The following is a 20,423-nucleotide window of genomic DNA, read 5'->3' on the forward strand; positions in this document are numbered from 1 at the left end:
TCCCGGAGCTTGCTCAAACTCAGGTCCATCGAGTCGGTGATGCCATCCAGCCATGTCATCCTCTCTTGTCCCCTTCTCCTCCTGCCTTCAGTCTTTCCCAGCATCAGGGTATTTTCAAATGAGTCAACTCTTCGCATCAGGTGGCCAAAGGATTGGAGTTTCAGCTTCAGCATCAGTCCTTCCAATGAATATACTGGTTTCCTTTAGAATAGACTGGTTGGATCTCCTTGCAGTTCACGGAACTCTCCAGAGTCTTTTCCAGCACCACAGTTCAACAGCATTGCATATTTATGCTGTTATTTTTTTTATAGTGTACAAGTAAACAATATAGATTTTTCATTGATTAGTTTAATACCCACTATAGAATTTTAAAAGAAAAAATTAAACTTTATAATAGATAGTTAAAATAATTAGGTTTGTGTGTTTCATAGTAAGATTCAAAGGATAGGCTTTGTAATAATTTTGATTCATTAGAATCAGTAGGCTTTTCATAGTACTCTGTTTAATTGGAGAAAATGTGCAAAATTTATCATAGTAATTTTTAAGCTTAGATGGTCTAATTGAATTTTGCATATAATCATGTACATATAGCCTGTATCTTTAATTGTATATATCTACATATGAGTGAAATTTGTTTCAACTAACATGTGTCTGTTATTTACTAATGAGTGATGGAAATGTATAAGGATCTATAAATAAGATTTAAACAAAATCCTCCCTCACTGTAGGCTGTAGTTACAGGTTTTTTTTTCCTTTAAGTTTTGTTTTTGCACATTAATGATATTTGCAGCTTTTCTGGGGGAGTGTTTTGCAGTCTGAGGTTTTACAGTAGGAGAGCTTGTTTTTGGAATATCCTTATTTGGGTCATCATACAGCAAATAGGTAAAGCTCTTGAATCAGTTGACAGGATCAATATAGAAACTGGCGCATTAAAGAAATTCCATATTTTCATGGGGTTTTACTGTACTTTCTCAATTAAACCATTTATAGTAGAAATAAGAGCAAAAATGCCTTTAAGCAGAAAAAGAGCATAATATGTATTCTTTTTCTTATTTGAAATTATGCAATTCTTGCAGAAAGGTGAATTTTTAGTCACTTCTGATTTTCAGTAAGTTTGCATATTTGACAAATGTAGTCATTTAGTGATATGGCAAAATATTATATTTTATTAAATTACTGAAGTCATAGATTTACCTTTTCATTTCCTTTGAATGTTATTTTTTTTCAAAGTTTTATTTCAGGAAACATTTACAGTTGTTTAAAGACAACAGTGTAATGAACCACCATGTACTTATGATCTGGTTTCAATAAGTCCTAACTTGTGGACAATCTTTTTCATTTATACCCTTCCCAGATTATTTCGAAGCATATCCCTGACATACAATTTAATCTATCATCTATGTTTAAATGATAAGAATTTACAGAATCAGTATTTCTGTATTGCCAAATGATCAAGTAACTTGTAATCTAAACTGAACTCTTTTGATTTGAACAAAAGCCATACTTGATTTAACTTTGGTCAACAAGTGTAGACTTGTGCATGCATCCCTTCCAACTGAAATCCCAAGGTTTTTAACATAGATAAACCTTCTTTACCAAAATCTAGTGTCTTTGCTACATCTTTTATTTCTACAATCCATTTTCCTGCCGCTTATACTGCATTTGCTTCGAGTCATTCATGTATCTCAGTTCTTTGGAGACGCTTTGTTGCTTTGCTTCCCGGCCTGAAATGGCCTTTTCACTAGCGTCTGTCTCCCCATAGTGACTTAATCCCATGTGTCTTTCTAGCTCCAGTGTGCCTATTAGTTCTTTTTTTTTTTTCTTTTTTTTTCTTATTAGTTCTTATATGAAGTATTTCTTGATCCCCTTCGTTTAAAGTAGCCTCTCCTCCTAAATCCCTGAAGATAGCAATTCCCAAATCTGTCTGCAGAACAGTAGACCTTCAACATGCTGTGTAAATCAGGATGCCCTGGTAAAATAGACTTAGGAAATGCTGCCTTCTGTTGGAGGATACCAGTGGTGATTAACATTTTAATCTGTTTAAATTTATTTACTACATTTCAGTATTTCCTGGATTTATCTGATTAGAGATCGCTTTTGTTACCCAATACCAGTTGGGAATGCTTTTATAGTGTTATCTCTCCCTCTGTTAAGACACTTACCTTCTGTCTTATTGTATGTGTTTTCTGTCTACTCCTTCTTTCTTTGACACCCTGTAGTAATCTTCTTGAGAACAAAGTTGTGCATCTTGATTTGGTTTAAGAAAATAAGGTCCATCATGCAAGGTAAAATATATCCATTATGTTCTGGATAACTTAAAAATATTTCTGATGCTTATTTTTGCTCCCTGTAATATGAAAACATTTATCACAACTATTTCAAGTTTCAAGGCATCAGTGGTTCTTTTCCAGGATGTTTAGTTAGCCAAAATGGTTGAGAACGTAGTGCAACTCTGTCAAAAGTAATCAGATGAGAAGGAAAATTATTCATAGAAGCTCAGTATTTGTCTCTAGAGAAAGTGATACAGGTTTGATCTGGGAATTATAAATTTGGTGACTGTTTAAAGGAATAAATATATGAATGCATATATGAATGAAGTTTCTCCCTCTGGTTGGAGTAAGGACAAAACTTTTTTAAAGTATGAGTTTATTTGAAAATTTATATTTTTGTAATGACCAGCTCTTGAGGCTCTCTCCCATATCTGGAGTATTGCTTCCCCTTTCAGGAATAGGAGCTTCTGTTTTGTAAGCCTTTGCTGTTGTTTTAGTCTCTAGGTTGTGTCCAACTCTTTTGCAACCTCCTGGACCACCGGGCTCCTCTGTCTGTGGGGTTTCCCAAGCAAGAATACCAGAGTGGATTGCCATTTCCTTCTCTAGGGGATCTTCCTGACCCGGGGATTGAACCCCTGTCTCCTGCATTAGCAGGCAGATTCTTTACCACTGAGCCACCTGGGAAGCCCTTATAAGCCTTTAGGAAACACAAAATATCAATTGATTTTGATAAAAATGAATGGGAGACTGAGATGTTATTACTTTCTTAATGCTTTTGTTCTTTTTATTTAGTTAGTTTTTTTTTAGAATCTTTGTTATGTAGTCCTAAATGCTTCCCTCTGTATTGCTGGACCACTGAACAAGTATTATTAAAGTATTAGTTGAACAAGTGTTATTAAACTATTAATCTCTCTTGTATTCCATGAATTGTTCACGATGGGAAGAAGACATATGGAAGGATCACCAGATTTTTTAGTGTTGCAGTCAGATGCTTTTTAAGTGGCATGCAGCTTTTAAGTAAGTCCTGGTCAAGCAGGGTAGAGCCTCCAGTAGTGAATTTTCAATCATTTCGGATCCATTAGGATTATTACGTCTTCTGTTTGTGAAATGGCTTTCGTGGTTTGAAGATGCCATGAAGTCTGTTTAGTCTGCTTAGTTGCTCAGTTGTGTTCGACTCTTTGCAACCCCATGGGCTGTCGCCACCAGGCTCCTCCGTCCATGGCAAGAGTCTAGAGTAGTGGATTTCTTTAAATCTGAAATGTATGTTAAGTGTTGAAAGGTGGGGTAGTGTAAAAGTACAGCTGCCATTTCTTGATGATAAATGATGGATATAAATGTAATAAATTGTGTACTAAAACTTGCACGGCAGGAGATTCTTTACCATCTGAGCCCCTAGGGAAGCCCCAACTAGTCAGAATGTGGAATGCTGCATAACCTGGAAAGACAGGCTGTGAGAGGGGCTTTTGGGATTCTATAATCCTGTCTCTTTTGTTTTGAGTATTGCTTATGTGTATGCATATGTTTACTTGGTTGACGTGGGTACTTCTTTATATCATATTTAAATATGTTTTGTAGTTTACCTTAAAAAGACTTCAGAAAGCATCAAAAATGACAAAAGTTTATGATTTCTCTCCTCACACTCCGATTGCTATTTATCGTAGCATTTCATAACAGATCCCCCCAAACCTTTCATCTCGAATACTCTGGCCAGTAGTAGTTATATACCTCATTTCATACTTCCATTAAGAAGTGTTGCACTCTTGGTTACATGTTATTTTATTTTACTTGAAAACCCTATAGACCAGATTTATTCGAGTAATGTTAAGTTTGTAAGATTGGTGATATTTGACACATGTTAGTCTGAAGAAATTTAGCTTCTTTTCTTTGAAATGCAACTGCACCTTAAGAAATTTTTATCAATATTTGAGCAGAATTGAGCAAGACTTAATATTTAAAATCAACGAACAAATGGAACCATTTTCTGACTTGAAAGAAGCTTGTTTTCGCCCAATTTTTGCAGTTTCCCCTCTCCCCCATTCCTTTAAGCAGACTGAAACTTTTGGCAGGTCGAAAGAAGCATGGTATAGGTTATGTGTATTTCTCCAGATTTGGGTTGTTCATGCTTGTAAGCCAGGATATAGGGCCTGGGGGACAGGCGAGCTGATGGGCCTACTGAGAATAGCATTTGTGGCAGTCCATTTGCCTGCGCTATGTAGTCCTCTCCCCCCAACCCCATTGACTGGTTTCTAGTTCTTAAAGAACTGGTACTAAAGCCCATGTAGAGTGACAAATTCTTAATGAGGATATTGTTTTGTTCATGCAAGCATTTAATTTCTCAAAGAGTTTGAAAAGCTCTTGTGTAATACAATCGTGATTGCCTGAGTTGGGTATGAATACAATGATGAGTCTGTAAAATAAGTAGACACAACTGTGTTCATCAGAGAAAGCATCATGGGGATTTGTGCCAAAGGGTGGAAGGGTCAGCTAAAGAGAGCCGATAAAGAGCTGGAAAGGGAACACAGCCAATGTGATGAGAAAGGAGACGCCTTTGTATTTGGCTCAACAGAAAAGGTGGCCTTGAGCAGCTGTCTGATGTGGAAATCCAAAACCCACGTATGATTGAGAAAACAAAAGACAAAGACTGATAGATGTCATTAGCAGTCATTTCCAGTGTGCTTAAATTTAAACTCAGATATGAAGTCTCCGGAGAGACCAAAGGATTGTTTAGTAAGTAACTCTTTCCATTGGCTTCTGTTTTTGCTTTGAGGAGGAAAATTTATTCCTTACAATCCTATTGTTATTTCTTAGTGTTACAATGTGTATTCCTCATTTATGTTAGTGGTGAATAATAAATAAGGAATGTATTTAAAGGATCTTTAAAATGCAAAATTATTTTTGAGAAGAGGAGCCTTTCTTTTTATGCTTCTAAGGAAGCTTGTAACTTCCATAAGGAGAGATTGGCAGGTTAGTGTGGCATCTAAGACCAGTCCAAGTTAAAGCCCTGTTCTTTTGAGTTCCCATCAATACACGAAAGTCTAGGCTACCATGTTGGGCCCAGGCAAGTGTGCAGTATGAAGTGGATTCTAAACATGTGTGCCATGAAATCACATGGCTTCCCTATTCTCTGCACATACTAATAATTCTCACCCCTTGAGCCTTTCAATGGCATTACTGTTTTGTATACATAAAAAATAAAGTGAAAATAAAATCAAGTTTTAAATTCAAAGCTCATGGAATCTTAAGAGGGTCATTAATCGGCAGTAAGATGGTCAAATAAATCTCAGAAGTGGTATTTAATATTTTATGTCCTTGTGTCTTTCTGGAAAAGTTTTTATAGTCCTTTCTGAACTCCATTCAGTGTATGGTCTTTTGTGACTTTGTGTCCTTCACTGAACATAGTAGAATATTGCATTTTTAGAGTGGTTTTACGTTCACAGCAAAATTGGGCAGACGGCACAGACGTTTCCCATGTGCCCCCAGCTCCACACATGCATGGTCTCTCCCACTGTCAGCGTCCCTCACCAGAGTAGTGTATTTGTTGCACTTGATGAACCTACATTGACACATAATTATCAGTCAAGTCCATTGTTTATCTTAGGACACACTCTTGGTGTTGTACATCACTGGACTTCGATAAATGTAGAATGATGTATATGGTTCCCCAGGTGGCCCCAGTGGTAAAGAATCTGCCTGCCAATGCCGGAGAGATGAGATGTGGGTTCAATCCCTGGGCCAGGAAGATCCCTTGGAGGAGGAAAATGGCAACCCACTCCAGTACTCTTGCCTGGAAAATTTCATGGACAGAGGAGCCTGGCAGGCTATAGTTCCTGAGGTTGCAGAGTCAGACACGACTGAATACACATGTGTGCATGCATATTGCTGTATATACATCATTGTAATATCATGCAGGTTATTTTCACTGTCTTAAAAATCTTTTGTGCTCTGCCTGTTCACCTCTGCCCTCCCCAGCACCCCCAGCCCCAGCAACCATTGGGTTTCCTAGAATGTCATATAGATGGAATCATAGTATATAGCCTTCTCAGATTGGCTTATTTCATTTAACAATATTAAGTTTCCTCTATGTTGCTACCTAACTTTAGGATTTACTATAAAACTACAGTAATCAAGACTGTGGTTTTGGCAGAAGGACAGATAAATAGATCAACAGAGCAGAATAGAAAGCCCAGAAATAAATATTTGACGAAGGAGCAATGGTAGCATAATAGAGCGAAGATAGTCTCTTCAGCAGATGGTGCTGAACAACTGGACATTCATAGGCATGAAACTGAATCTAGACACAGACTATTCAGTCTTCACAATAATTAACTCAGAAAGAATCACAGACCTAAACGTGGTAGGTTTAGGTAAAGAATGGTAAAGAATCTATCTGCAATACAGGAGACCCAGGTTCGATCCTTGGGTCGGGAAGATCCCCTGGAGAAGGGAGTGGCAACCCACTCCAGTATCCTTGCCTGAGAATCCCATGGACAGAGGAGCCTGGCTGGCTGCAGTCCACAGGGTTGCAATGAGTCGGACGTAACTGAGCACGCTTGCACTAAGAAAGCATTGCCTGTGGTTATGAAGATTTACACGGTTTTGTTTCAAGCTTTAACTTTAGTCTTTTCCAGTTTGTAGGCAGTGTGACATCAGGGTTCCGACTCATTTGTTTGTACGTGGATATCCAGTTGGCCCATCATCATTTGTTGAAAGGACTATTCTTTCCCCGTTGACTTGTCTTGGTAGCCTTGTTGAAAGTCAGTTGATCATAAATGCAGACATCTGGTTTTTTCCAAAAAGGTGTGAAATTTTTTGAGTTGTTCTTTTCAAGGAAAATAAAGCAGGGTGTTACAGAGAGTAGTTAAATTCTTTGTATTTCAAAATGAGTTCAGGCCTTCTCTCCACTAGGGCCCCTATTCTGCGAGAACGCCATGTAAAATTGCATCAGTCTTTTAGTTATGGAATCATCTTCATGTAGCGGAGCTTTTTGTGGATCTTACCTTTATTTAAATTTGTAAACTTGTGGTTTTTTACTATCCAGTTCTCTTTTACTTTGTTCACAAACATTGTAAACTTGTTAGAATTAGTCCTGTTATTGTAGAGATTTAGGTGGTGGTGGTGGTTGTTTTTTTCCTTCACTTGTTTTCAAAGTTTAGCTGGAGGCAATGGTTAATGTTTAAAGGAGTCATGCTTATAAAGTTGGGATAGTGCTGAGAGGCTGATGGTCTGCTGATTCTAGCTGTAAAATGTGTTTTGGAGAGCAGAAAAACAATATGCTTTCATTCCAGTACGCTCTAATTCTTGAGGTCCACTGGCTTTCTAAAAGCATTGACTCAAAAAGTGAAATGAAGAATTGTGAACTACATTTTCCTTAGTATTCTTTAGTGTTTGGAAAGCAAATATACTTATTAGGATCTGTTGAAGCAAAGCTGTTATCAGAATTAAGTTAGAGGTGGCTCAGATGGTAAAGAATCTGCCTGCAATGCAGGAGACCTGGGTTCATTTCCTAGGTTGGGAAGATCCCCTGGAGGAGAGCATGGCGACCCACTCCAGTATTCTTGCTGGAGAATCCCCATGGACCGAGGAGCCTGGCGGGCTACAGTCCCTGGGGTTGCAAAGAATAGGACTTGACTGAGCGACTAAGCACATGTTGACTTTAAAATTCATGAGATTAGTCGCCTCTAATATAATGGCACAATTCACAGGTATTTATTTCTGGTTTTCATTTGGTTCTTTTTTTACATTACATTTTAAAAGGGGAAATTTTCTTAGAGACCATGTTTATGCTCTTTTCTCCAGCTCTGAAAGTGTATGTGGAATATGTATATTTGTTGTTCAGTTACTAAGTTGTGTCCAACTCTTTGGCAGCCCCGTAGACTGTAGCCTGCCAGGCTTCTCTGTCCATGGGACTTTTCAGGCAAGAATATTGGAGTGGGTTGCCATTTTCCTCCTCCAGCAGATCTTCCCAACCCAGGGATCGAACCCATGTCTCCTATATTGGCAGGCAGATAAAGTATGTTTTGGTATGAATTAGATGGGAGTGTAATAATGAAACCTACTATGTAAATACTGTGTGATATATATGTTAAAGTATATTGTCTTTATATTATATTGTGTACTAAGTCACTCAGCCATCTCTGAGTCTTTATATCCCTTTGGATTGTAGCCCACCAGGCTACTTTGTCTATGGGATTTTTCAGGCAAGAATACTGGAGTGGGTTGCCATTTTCTGCTTCCAGGGGATTTTCCTGACCCAGGGATTGAACCAACATCTCCTGTGTCTCCTGCATTGCAGGTGGGTTGTTTACCCGCTGAGCCAACAGGAAAGTCCTTTTTTCTATGTATATGTCCATAATATTCGTTCAGTGATTATAGTAACATCACAGTTACCCAGAAGCAGATTTTTCAGAAATCCAAAGTTTTCTAGACACCATCCTTTAAACTCTGAAATACACAGAAAAGATCTCTTTTTAACAGTGAGCAGCAAATTAGAAAGCTGGTACCTTGTATTTTTATATGACATATGGACTTTCTCTTAGGATCATATCTTCTTTATAAGTTCCTCATCTTCTTTAAAAATGAACACTCAGGGAATTCCCTGGCAGTCCAGTGGTTAGGACTTCATACTTTCACTGCTCAGGGCTCAGATTCAATCCCTCATCAGGGAATCGAGATCCCACAGGCCGCTCAATGTAGCAAAAAAAAAAAAAAAGAGAGAGAGAAAAGTAAACTCCAAATTGATGGAGTTGAAGGAGCTAAAATGAAAACTAAAGGGTATCAGAAACAGCAGTGACTTGAGCTTCTCTAGTGGTTGTGAAAACAACAGCGTTACCAGTTCAGAAATTGCTACTCAAAGGCCTTCCTGAATTCAGGGAAGCATGAATGTACAGTTAAGGAAGATTCTGTTAAAAAGTGGCTTTAAAATGAATGCAGAAAGCCTAACCTAACGAGTAGGCAAGCACACTGTTTGAAAAATTCTCTTCAGTGGATGACTTCTTTTTTTTTTGCCTAGGCGCCTTTTAAATATTAAGGTTGGTTAATATTTAGGTACCTTGTTTAATTTATTCAGCATATTTATTAAGCTATTTGTCAGGTATTATTTTAGGCAGTAGAGATTCAGCTATGAACAAAAGACACAAACGCTTGATCTTTATCAAGTGGAAGGAAGATAGAAAATAAAGCAAAAAGATAGTAAGTATGTTACTGAACATATAAATTCTTTTTATTTTTGACAGTACAAGTCAAAGTAGTTAATTGTTGTTCATGCCTTGATAGTTCTTTTCCTCTCAGGATCAGTTAGTAGACTGAAACTTTCTGCTGGTAGGATATTTTCAGGTGTGCTGTTCATGCTATTCCAATTATGCTGTTTTTTCCAATTACGCTCATGTTTTTCATGCAGGTTGGCTTTTTTCTCCTTTTTTTTTTGGCTGTGGTAAGAAAAGTTATTTTTTAATAAAAGCCTATCTGTCTCATTATATTAATTTAGATTCCAAATAGAGACCCAAACTATGAAACAGATAACCTCAGTTTGATCTTCTAGTGCACAACATTGTTGGCACCAGGGACCATTTTCATGGAAGACAGTTTTTACATTTATTGTGCACTTTATTTCTATTACATCAACTCTACCTCAGATCATCAGGCATTAGAATCCCGGAGGTTGGGGACCTTTGCTCTAGTGTACATTTTAGGGAAAAGTATTTGTGAAATATTAATGAGATACTTGTGGAATGATAGACCTAAAATTCTTTAGGGTAGGCTTTTTGTGTCCTTTGATTCTCCAGTCTCCTTTGAGTAGTCCTTTAAAAGCAGTTCTGTGAGACACTGAAATATTGTTTTGTGTGGTTGATGGATGACGGCATTCTGCCCAGAGACCTTATTGGAGTAGTCAGGGGGGGAGATGAGAGCCTCATGGATGACAGCTACCACTTACTTGACTGAACTGTGTTATGTCTTGTTCAGTGGAGTTCAGGAAGATGGCATTGGTGTTTCCATGGTGTGGGTGTCCACTGTCAGGAATATGGGATTAATTTTTTTAAGGAAGAGAACCACAAAATAATCCTTTCTACCAGTTTGTTATTGGCTTGGCTGAAAGCAAGAAAAATGAAGTTGGATGCTTAAAGGAAATGCTCAGAATTGTGTAAATTAGTTCCTCAGCATCTACTAATGCACCCTTTGTGGATTTCTTTTCCCCGTTGGCCCCATACCTAAGTTACTCCTACCTCCTTCCTTCCATGTTTTTGTCATTTCATTATAGGTGTACATATTCCTTTTCTTTGCCCTTAAATTCCAGAGTCAATTGTATACTTTCTATTTCTTCTTCAGATGATTTTGCTAGACTTTTGAAACTGTAGGGTTATGAACTTCACATGGTTCTTCTTGGCTTCTCTCTCTTATAGGAATAACTAAAAATGCCCAATTTTTGTGAAAAGCGAATACCAGTTCTTCCCAGATTTGTTTCTTATTGTAACAGAGTCAAAACCCAAAGGAAACTGTAGAGGAGGACAAAAAAGGAACCTCTTTTAGCTATTGAAATAATAGCTAGGTTATGAGAATTTTATGTGAGATTTGGAAAAAAAAAAGAAAAACACTTGATTTTTCTGTTTTTTATGGCATCAAAATATGATGTACCAACAGAAAATTTATTAAGAAATTTCTTAATATTTCCCTTTGATAAATTTCAGGCTGCTACCCTTGTCCCGGACCCAACATGAATCCTATTGCTCTTGGGAGTCGCTGGCTTGCTTATGCAGAAAACAAGGTAAGCAGAGCCCATGTTGGAATATTTGTTATGGAGCAAATGTTGAGTTTTCCTAACGTAATTCACAACCTGTAATGAATGTTTACCTTACTAGTTTGGTTTTGTTTTAATTGGGTGCCGCAAAATCGTCCAGTAAGCAGTACGCATGTACTCTCGACTCAGCTTGACCTCTGAACCATTTCAGAATAAGTTGCATATATCTCAGTGCCTCCAAAATACTTGTTATCAGCCAATTTAATGTTGAAAAACTACTTTTATTGGTTATACTGTCCCTGTTCCAATTTTGTCAATTAACCCTATCTTGTCATTTGTAAAAAACTTCTTTCCTGTGGTGCAGAATCCAGTCTGGGAGCAGGTATTATAGTTTGTAGGAGTGTCCCTTTCTTTCTTTGTCTTTTACAAGATTGGTAATTTTGAAGAGTATAACCCTCTACCTCTACCCCTTATTCTTTTTATTTTAATAGAATGCTTTTTCTTTTGAGCTTTTTGATGTTTTCTCTTGATTATAACCGGGTTCTGTATTTCTGGCTGGAACGTTGCACGAGGGTTGTTCTGTAATTCCCACAGCATCACATCTGGAGGTACATGATACACATCTGTTCCTTGTTGGTGATGCTAATTTTGTCAGGGTCTTGTCCAATTTCTGTACTGAATAATCACAAGTTTTTTTCCTCTGGTAACCAACAGATAATTTGGAAAGAGGAGGGTTATATCCTACTTTTCATCAAAGTCTTAGCTTTACCTAATCTTAGCACCCGTTGATGATTCTTGCCTAAATCAGTCTTTCCTACGAATATTCCAAGTTAATGATTTTCCAGTTCCACTCTCCACCAGTGGGTATTTGGCTCTCTGTTATAATCAAGAACTTCCCCATCTTTTTAAGATCTTACTGTATCTGTATTTTTGATATGGGCTCATGGATTCCTATTTTTTTCAGTGGTTTTTAATGTTTTTCTGTCTTAATTATTTTGGTTTTCAGATTGTCCCAGAGTCAATCAACAAGAGCCCCTTTAGTCTGCTTCTTGTGACATTGTGTTGTGGCTTCATCAAAATTAAAAATACTCTCCTTACCTGCTATCATAAGACTGTGTCCAGATGCATCTTGTACTTGCCCTGTCTGAGCCCTGGAATCATCTGATTTTATTGGTTCTTTTAAAATCAACAGTGATATTAGATACTTAAACTTTGTCCAGTAGATGTGTTCTCTGTACTGGGGTCTTTTTGCTTCTAGACTCTTCCAGTGGACAGAGTTCACAAACATGCATGTTATAAACCCATACATATTTCTATATATACACATAAATAGGCAAATATACATAGATGCATATTTGTGCACCCATGTATTTCCATATGTACATAATACATTTTGGAAATGAAGAGTTCACATTGGCATTTCCACAGGATTCTCTCTTTGTCCCCCATTTCCTATTTATATGTCCTTTGTTTTGGATAGGAGACCATGGCATCAGCATGTTTTCTTCATCTCTTCAATTCTATAAAATAATTCTAATAAAATTCTAATAAATTCTAATAAAAATAATTGCAGAATTGCTTGCTCACACTGCTACAAAAATCAAACCAACTAAAAAGAGTTCAGGATTTTCTTGCAATTCTCTCTACTTTATTACTTCCTAAGACTGAAGATATAAAATCAAATGCTGTGTTCATAGGCTGTTTGAGTTAGTTTGTCCTTTGTCTGTTTTTTTTTTTTCTTCCTCCATTGTTGTTACATTGTATTATTCAATTATGTATTGTGTATCAAATAATATATAATGTATAAATAATGTATTATTTGGTAGGTAATTGTGTGTGTTTGTTTTTATATTTGTTTTATTTCTATGCTTATATATTTTATCATGTGTTTGAGATATATATATATATTTCCCTTTCTATCCTAAAAGATAACATTTTGTGTGTGTGTGTGTGTGTGTGTGTATAGATATATATGTTCTTTAGTACACTGCTTTTTTAACTCACCAGTATTTCCTAGAATTTGGGCATGATAAGAGTTTTGGACTATAGAAATTTCTGATTTATCTTTCATTTTGATGTACCTCAGATGCAAATATAATTTTTGCAGTGGGTCTGAGTTTTAAATAGAGTTCTGGCTTAGTTATGTTTATGTAGAAATGCTGACTCAGATTTAGTTGAATTGAAGAGGTATGGCCTGTTTTCCTTGATGATTTTAATTAGTAGAGACTGGGAAGAGATGGTAGTTTCTAAGATAATGTCTTTCCTTGCACATCCTGCAGGAGGCAGCAGAGGGATAATTTTCGTAATTCTAGTGTGTATTTGTGAATGAATGAATGAGTGAGTGGGTGAATGAGGGAGATTCTTTTCATTAGCCAAAATGACACTTTCTTTTCCCGTGTGTGGAATTTTATTTACCAGTTACCTGTGATTTGGGAAATAGCTCACCACTGTTGTCTTAAGGGATTGTTTCTTTTTAATGTCAGAGATGAAGAAAATTTCGATTTTAAAATAAAAGAATAAAAAGTTCATGCATTAATTTTTATCGGGTGGAGTGGTTTTAAATTATCTAAGACATTTTTTTTTTGATATTTTGGGAGAGGAAGATTCTGTTTTCTATAGGCTTTTAATAATTCATATCACAATATGGAGTTATTCTAATAGTCTGTTGCCATTTTAGTAAAAAGTTTTAAGTGTAAAAATATGGCTAATGATTTTAATATTTCCCTTTCTTTTTTTTAAACCTAAATTTAGAAAGTGTAGGGGCAGTGGAGGCTTCAGTCCCGGTTTATTGCTCAACACATGAGAGAATCGTGCATGTGAAACTAGTGATTCATTTTGAAAATTGGCAAGTTAGTTATTTACATTAGACATGAATAAGGACATGTCTCTTTCATTCCGATGTTAAAACTAGTGAGCCCTCTGTAGTGGACAGCTACTATATGTGTCATTGTTGATTTATGCATAATTTGTGCCACTTTCCCACAAACACAATCGAAAATGGAAATATGGCACACTCTTTTGTCTGTTTTTTAAAGTTTCCTTTTGCTATCTTTATGTAGGAATTAAAAGGACAAAACCTCCAATTTGCTAGCATGTTAAATATTTAATGTTAGGAAGTCATGGCTAAGTCCTTTGATTATGTTTCTAAAATTTATTTGTGGAAAGTCTGCCAGATCTCAGATCCTACCATTTCAGTTTATGAATTCTTAAAGACTGTTCATCTTGTAATTAAAAATCATATTTGAGCATGAAACTGCCTGAGTGGCACCGATAGATTATAAAAAGGGGTAAAAGTGTCTCAGCAGGGCTTTTAGCTGTTTGTCGAAAAAGGGCTCATGCAAACATTCCCACCCATCACCATCATTCTGTGTGGTAAATAAGCTCTATCCTAAGAGCCTGTAGAGTTAAACAGTTTAACAGAATGGTCACTCTCTCTCTCTCTGCAGTTGATTCGATGCCATCAGTCCCGTGGTGGAGCCTGTGGAGACAACATTCAGTCTTACACTGCCACAGTCATTAGTGCTGCTAAAGTGAGTAGCCTGGAGCTTCTGGGAGGTTTGATTACGCGGAGTAATTATCACATTTCTCTCCTGAATTGTATTGTGATTGTCCCTTCCCTTTTCACTCACAAATATGGAACAAATTTAGGAAGTAAGTCAGAATTATTTTGTCACCCGAGAATTGGTGCCTAAATGATTAGGTATTTAATCTCTTAAGGTTCCTAAATCACACTTTATTGTCCCTTGTAATGATTTTAAGGTTTGCATTTATACAGTTTAAAATATTTATGTCTGTTTGCTAGGTCGAAGTCTATAATCTAATTACTTTGGAAAGAAGCTTTGCATATTTTAAGTAGTGACTTCTGGATTCTATTTTTGTGTGTGTGTGTGATTTGCATCATTCTACCCATACTGACATCCCTTTGCATTTTTGAACATTTATGAATCTTCTTGACACAAAAAGAATATTACTCATTAAGAAAACTTGAGTGAAGGCCCTGGTGCAGTCAGAGGTTCTTTGATGTCACAGAACTGCCCCCCGGAATGTTTGTCAAGTGAGTTCTTTTTGTGTATGCGCGAGGGTTCATTTTGATGATGGCTCATAAACTTTATGCTGATTATAAGGTATCCTTATAATCACCGTTCTTTTGAATTGTGAAGTATACAACAAAACAGTTCTAATAATAGGGATGACATAGTGAGTCTGAATGACAGCATGTAATAGAAAGCACAACTATTCAGAAAAGAACAACAGTTTGAAGCAAACCATAGGGAGGGAATCGAAGGTCACACTGTTTTATGTAAAACAAATACAGAAATACTTCACGATTGATCGCAAATGCTTCCATGATGGGGTTTGATGAGAGAAGCATTACGTATTTTTCAGTCAAAGGAAAGTACTGAATGGCTTTTTGCTTATAGCAGCGTATATTAGATTTCAGAATCTTTGTAGGAATGGCTTACTTTTCTCCACTGCGTATGAAAAAGTTATGATGGTTAGCTCAGTGAAGAGAAATCTGAAACACAGTAAAGGCAGCATCAGTGTTATTTAGTTAATTTACAATATACCAATGAGATCTAGTTCTCAAGTATTAAATTTCTTTCTGACTTATCTGTGTCACGCACTTTGGTCAGGATAGCTCACTGTATTGTTATTCTGAATAATTTTTAGTTGTGTGACCAGGGGTAATTTTCCAGCTCTTCTTTGGTATAATTGTGTGTTTGTGTGCCTACTTAAAAGGAAAGTGACCTGCTTCATTCAGTAACTGTTTAGCTGTTTAACTGTTAGCTGAAAATAGACTTACTGGAATGAGGCTAGACTTGATGTGCTTTGAAAAACACAAGTCCAAACTCCCTAATTTTCTACACCACAGCATTGTGAACTGTGAGGAACACACTCATGTCTTCTACACTGAAACTCTACGAAATTGTATTGATGACAGCACCTTAATGGGCCATTAGTCACCAGTGAAATTGGTGTTGATTGCAATTCACTGTTACCTCTGACAAAAGAGGTGTTTCTGCCATTAACTCCTAAATAAAGTGATTAATGTTTAATTTTTGTTTAACTACTTTACCCTGATTTTAGTGCTTATTCATGTTCTTGCTTATACATTTATAAAATGAAGGAAAAATATAGCCATGATGCAAAAGTCACTCGTTTCTTGCTGGTCTCAACATGTCCTGTCATCTCTTGTACCCTACTCTTTTAACTCATGTGCTTAAATGTCATGAAATATTTTAAAAACATTTTTCTTATATTTATGTAATATTTTTCTGTGCATTTATGGATTCCTGAATTAGATAACATGAATATTTTGAGATTTCTTTGAAAATACTGTCGAATTGTTTTCCTAAAATGTTATCAGATCTAGAATGATTCTTTGTTTCACATTCAAAGTGTGGATATTTTATATGGGAAAGATTGGAAAGTTGGGATGAATTTTCCCCCAAATGTAATTTCTTCTAGTAAGTTGCTCAATATTAGAAACTTGTGGGTAAATTAACCTTCTGAGATATAAGCAGTTCCAGTTTTCCATGGTAAGAACATAAACATTACTTCTATTAAGTAGTATAATTTGAAATTTATTATTTTACATTTTTTACATGACAATGCCTGTACTTTGTTGTTTAAGTGGTTATAAAAACTTTACTAAGAAAAGTAAAACCTCACAAAAAGATATCTTCAAATCTAGAAACTTTCATCAGAGAATTCTAGCTAATGTTTACAGATGAACAATGGGGTAGATAAATAACAAAGATTTACTTTTTAGCACAGGGAACTTTATTGAATATCTTGTAATAACCTATCATGGAAAATAACCTGAAAAATGTCTATAACTAAATCACTTTGCCGTACACCTGAAACTAACACAATATTGTAAATCAACTATACTTCAGTTAAAAAAAGAATCAACAATGGCAATATTGCAAAGACTCATATAGAGTAAAAAGGTCAGATTTTGCCTAATCTTGTTTCATAATGCAAGATCACCTTGATGCTGAAACTTAATAAGAGTGTTATGAGAAAGGAAAGCTATAGTCCTGTTTTACTTGTTAAATCATTAACATAGATATGAAAAATCCTAAATAAACTATTAGCAGAAAAATTTACACAGAGGGGTAATGTGTCACAATTCATTTGGGATAATTCCACAATATAAGACTGGTTTATTACTCAGAATCAGTGAGTCTCATTGCTACATTAACGTAATAAAGAAGAAAGTGATATAAATTATCTCAATCCTTGTACCAAAAGGGTTTGATGAAATCGAACATGTGTGTATTGATAAAACATTTTAGTAAATAGTGATAGTCTTTGGTTCTCATGAATTCAATTTTTGTCAAATTGCCAAACTGTTTAAACACAGTAAATATGCTCTGTTTCTGATCATTCCATTATCTGGCTCCCTTTTTGTTGTGTTTTTGTTGTTTACTGTTTCTCTTCATTCTCATTTAAGATGCCTTGACTCTTTGCTAAAATTTATTTAAAAGATCTTTAGAAAAAGTTCTTAGTTTGAGATGATATCAGAGTTCTGTGACGCTCTCAGGCTTGGATCATCTTTATCCAATTTCATGGATTGAAAGTACTTAAATTATCTAAATAAGGTCACCTGAAATAGCCGTGAGATCCTGATTAGTGCAAGTTCACTCTTATTTCTGTTGTGTGTCCCTTTATATTTCAACCTGAAGCATGCAGGGAAAGTAGACCCCGCTGGACATGACCTCCTAGTTCCTACCACGAGTCTATCAGAAGTACTACACAATCTCTTAGTTGTTGTTGTTGAGTCACTAAGTCATTCCGACTCTTTTGAGAGTCCATGGACTGTAGCCCGCTAGGCTCCTCTGTCCATGGAATTCTCCTGGCAAGAATACTAGAGTGGGTTGCCATGCCTGCCTCCAAGGGATCTTCCCAACCCAAGGATCGAACCTGGGTCTCTTGTGTCTCCTGCATTGCAGGTGGATTCTTTGGTGCTGAGTCACTGCGGAAGCCCATTATTCAGTGCATTTAGGCCTAAATACCAGCTCACATAGCTGAATTTCCCTGTTCTCTTGGATTTGGACCTGATAATTCATCACCATTTTGTTAAATATTCAGTATCTTCAAGCAGAGTTTTAAAAAAAAAACTCTAGTTTTCCTACTTGTTTTCATTGGTAGGATTGATCTAATTTACCTAGCCTATCATATTGAAAATAGGAAATACAATTTCTTCTTATTATTCTTACCATTTGAATAATTTCTAGGGAATATGATATTTGTTGAGCTGTAACATGAAAAAAATATTTAAAAGCCATGCAGTATGTGCTCTTTAAGAATATACTAAGTCACTTTCTCTGACAAAGTAATCATTGATATTTTTCTCTCCCTGACGACAACTTCTTAATGTGGCTTCATAGAGGTTACCTCTTTGTTATATAGAAAGATTAATTATTAAACTTTTAATTCTTTTTTGATGTCTCATATTACAAATGTAAATATAAATTGTATTAATTGTATATGTGCTTGGATGGTTTTCAAGGAAATAATCTTTTTTTCCCCCTGTATTTTCAAATAGCACTTAAAATTCATCTCTCCAAATAATTTATTTGACTTTCCTTATAAAGAATATAATAATAATAAATTCTCTGAGGTCATGTTAAAAGAAAAAGTTTAATATTGAGATTGTTCAAATTCGATTATTTTGAAATATTTGTTAAATCTTGGTCCACATATTCTAGTTACCCTGTAACTGTCCTGTTTGCGTTTTCCTTTTAATGTGCTTTAACCCCAGCGTGGTGAATTGATTAATAAAATTGATTAATAAAAATGCCTCTGCTTTCTTTGTTATCTGATAACTTCTTAGGACAACTAACAGCTTTTGTGAGAGCAGCACCATTAGTCCTAATGGATAAGGAGGACAACTGATACGGCCTGAGAAAGGTTAAAGATGGCTAGTGACCTTCGGCAAATCTCTGCAATAGAACAAAATAAGTACCATGCTCATTTGAAGTTTTGGTCACAGTAGATTATCTGACACATACATTATAGTCTTAGGTTCAGCACTTTACAGCCCAGATTAGTTCTGTGAGTATTCTTGTAATATTCTTCAGATTGTGAGGATAGTAGTGCTGATTGGTACATGTGATTCTAACATGGAAACAAACTTCTTCCCAAAGTAAAGGTCCTTACTAATGTAGAAACCTTTCAGTACCCCTCTTTTATACCCTAAGACCTTATTTTGAAAGTTAATGAGAAAGTTAATGAGTAAGTGACTTTCCTGTCACTTACTATACAGATTACAGATTGAGGCTGTTAAATTTGGGCTTTAGATTCTGGTCCACTGATAAGAAGGTGCCTCCAGTGGCCGTAGGTTTTTGGGGGGTGAGAAACGTCATTACCTCCTCCTGTAATATTCTGTTCACCTTTGACTGTGAAATGCACCCCTCTGTTTTCCCCCCTTCTGGAGTGCTTTCCCATCCTCTTGTACTAACTGTCGCCTTTATCTTGTGGTTTGCTTTGGGTGCATTACTTCCCACTTTCTGTGTGCTCCAGTTATTTTAGCTCTATTCCTTTTCATTGGTATAAGAGCATGAAATAATAAGCTCAAGGGCAAATGGGGAGGGTATACAAGCAAAGGCTTCAAACATGAAAGGCATTCCTTTGATAAAGGGGATAGCTCCGTTGAAGTGGGAGCATCTCCATTAGCATTAATGGAGTGAGGACATCAGCTGAGGCATCTCAGAGGTTAATCAGGCTTCCTGGCCAGCTTTTGACATCAATACACTGTGGCGCCTGGTTTTGTTGGTCCTTTGGAGGCTTTCTTGACAACACCCTAACAGACTTTGTGTAAGTCATTTCTTGTGAATTATTGAAACAAATGTTTGGCTGCTAATTGAAGAACACTAATGTGTTTTCTAATCACTACAGTTTGAGTTTTTAGCACTAAACAAAACTGTTACAATTGATTTGTGGCTTTTTCTTGGTTTCAGTCAGCTGTAAGTTATATCATTTTGCTTGAATTCTGCAAATGGCTCTGCTGGTCATTTTATTTAAGTATTTATTAGGAAACACTATGATAGTCTTTATTTTTCCTTTTTTCCTTCCCAGTATACATTTGTGTCCTAAATTCATGAAGTGTCAGATCCCAAGTAGTGTCAGGAATAGATTACAGGGCAATACTGGATAGTGGTTTGGAGCAAGTCCTGGTTTTGAGTTCTGGCTTTGTTATTGACTGACTGTTTGAACTGCCATTTTCCTTAACATCTCTAGGCTCAGTTTTCTCTTCTATAAACCCGAGGTGTTTGAGGAAATCTATCCAGATCTTTTTAGGTTAAAGAGCCTTGACCAATTCCGAGTTCATAATAAAGGTTCCATGGAACATATTAATAGCTACAGTAAAATAATACATATATTTTGTGCTTTTCCTTTTTTTAAGTTCCATC

At 36.2% G+C, this 20,423-nt stretch overlaps 1 protein-coding gene across 6 annotated transcripts in view; it reads left to right on the forward strand.

The window, feature by feature from the left end:
- The window catches only part of BCAS3 (BCAS3 microtubule associated cell migration factor), a 576,922-nt gene that overhangs the window by 138,358 nt on the left and 418,141 nt on the right, over positions 1-20,423 (forward strand). For all 6 annotated transcript variants that reach the window (XM_065910780.1, XM_065910783.1, XM_065910782.1 and 3 more), the window contains exons 10-11: positions 10,952-11,028; positions 14,448-14,531. In XM_065910780.1, the coding sequence (XP_065766852.1) occupies positions 10,952-11,028; positions 14,448-14,531 (161 nt within the window). The remainder of the gene's footprint in view (positions 1-10,951; positions 11,029-14,447; positions 14,532-20,423) is intronic.

The sequence above is a fragment of the Muntiacus reevesi genome, chromosome 18, assembly GCF_963930625.1.
Source record: "Muntiacus reevesi chromosome 18, mMunRee1.1, whole genome shotgun sequence".
NCBI classification, from domain to species: domain Eukaryota; kingdom Metazoa; phylum Chordata; class Mammalia; order Artiodactyla; family Cervidae; genus Muntiacus; species Muntiacus reevesi.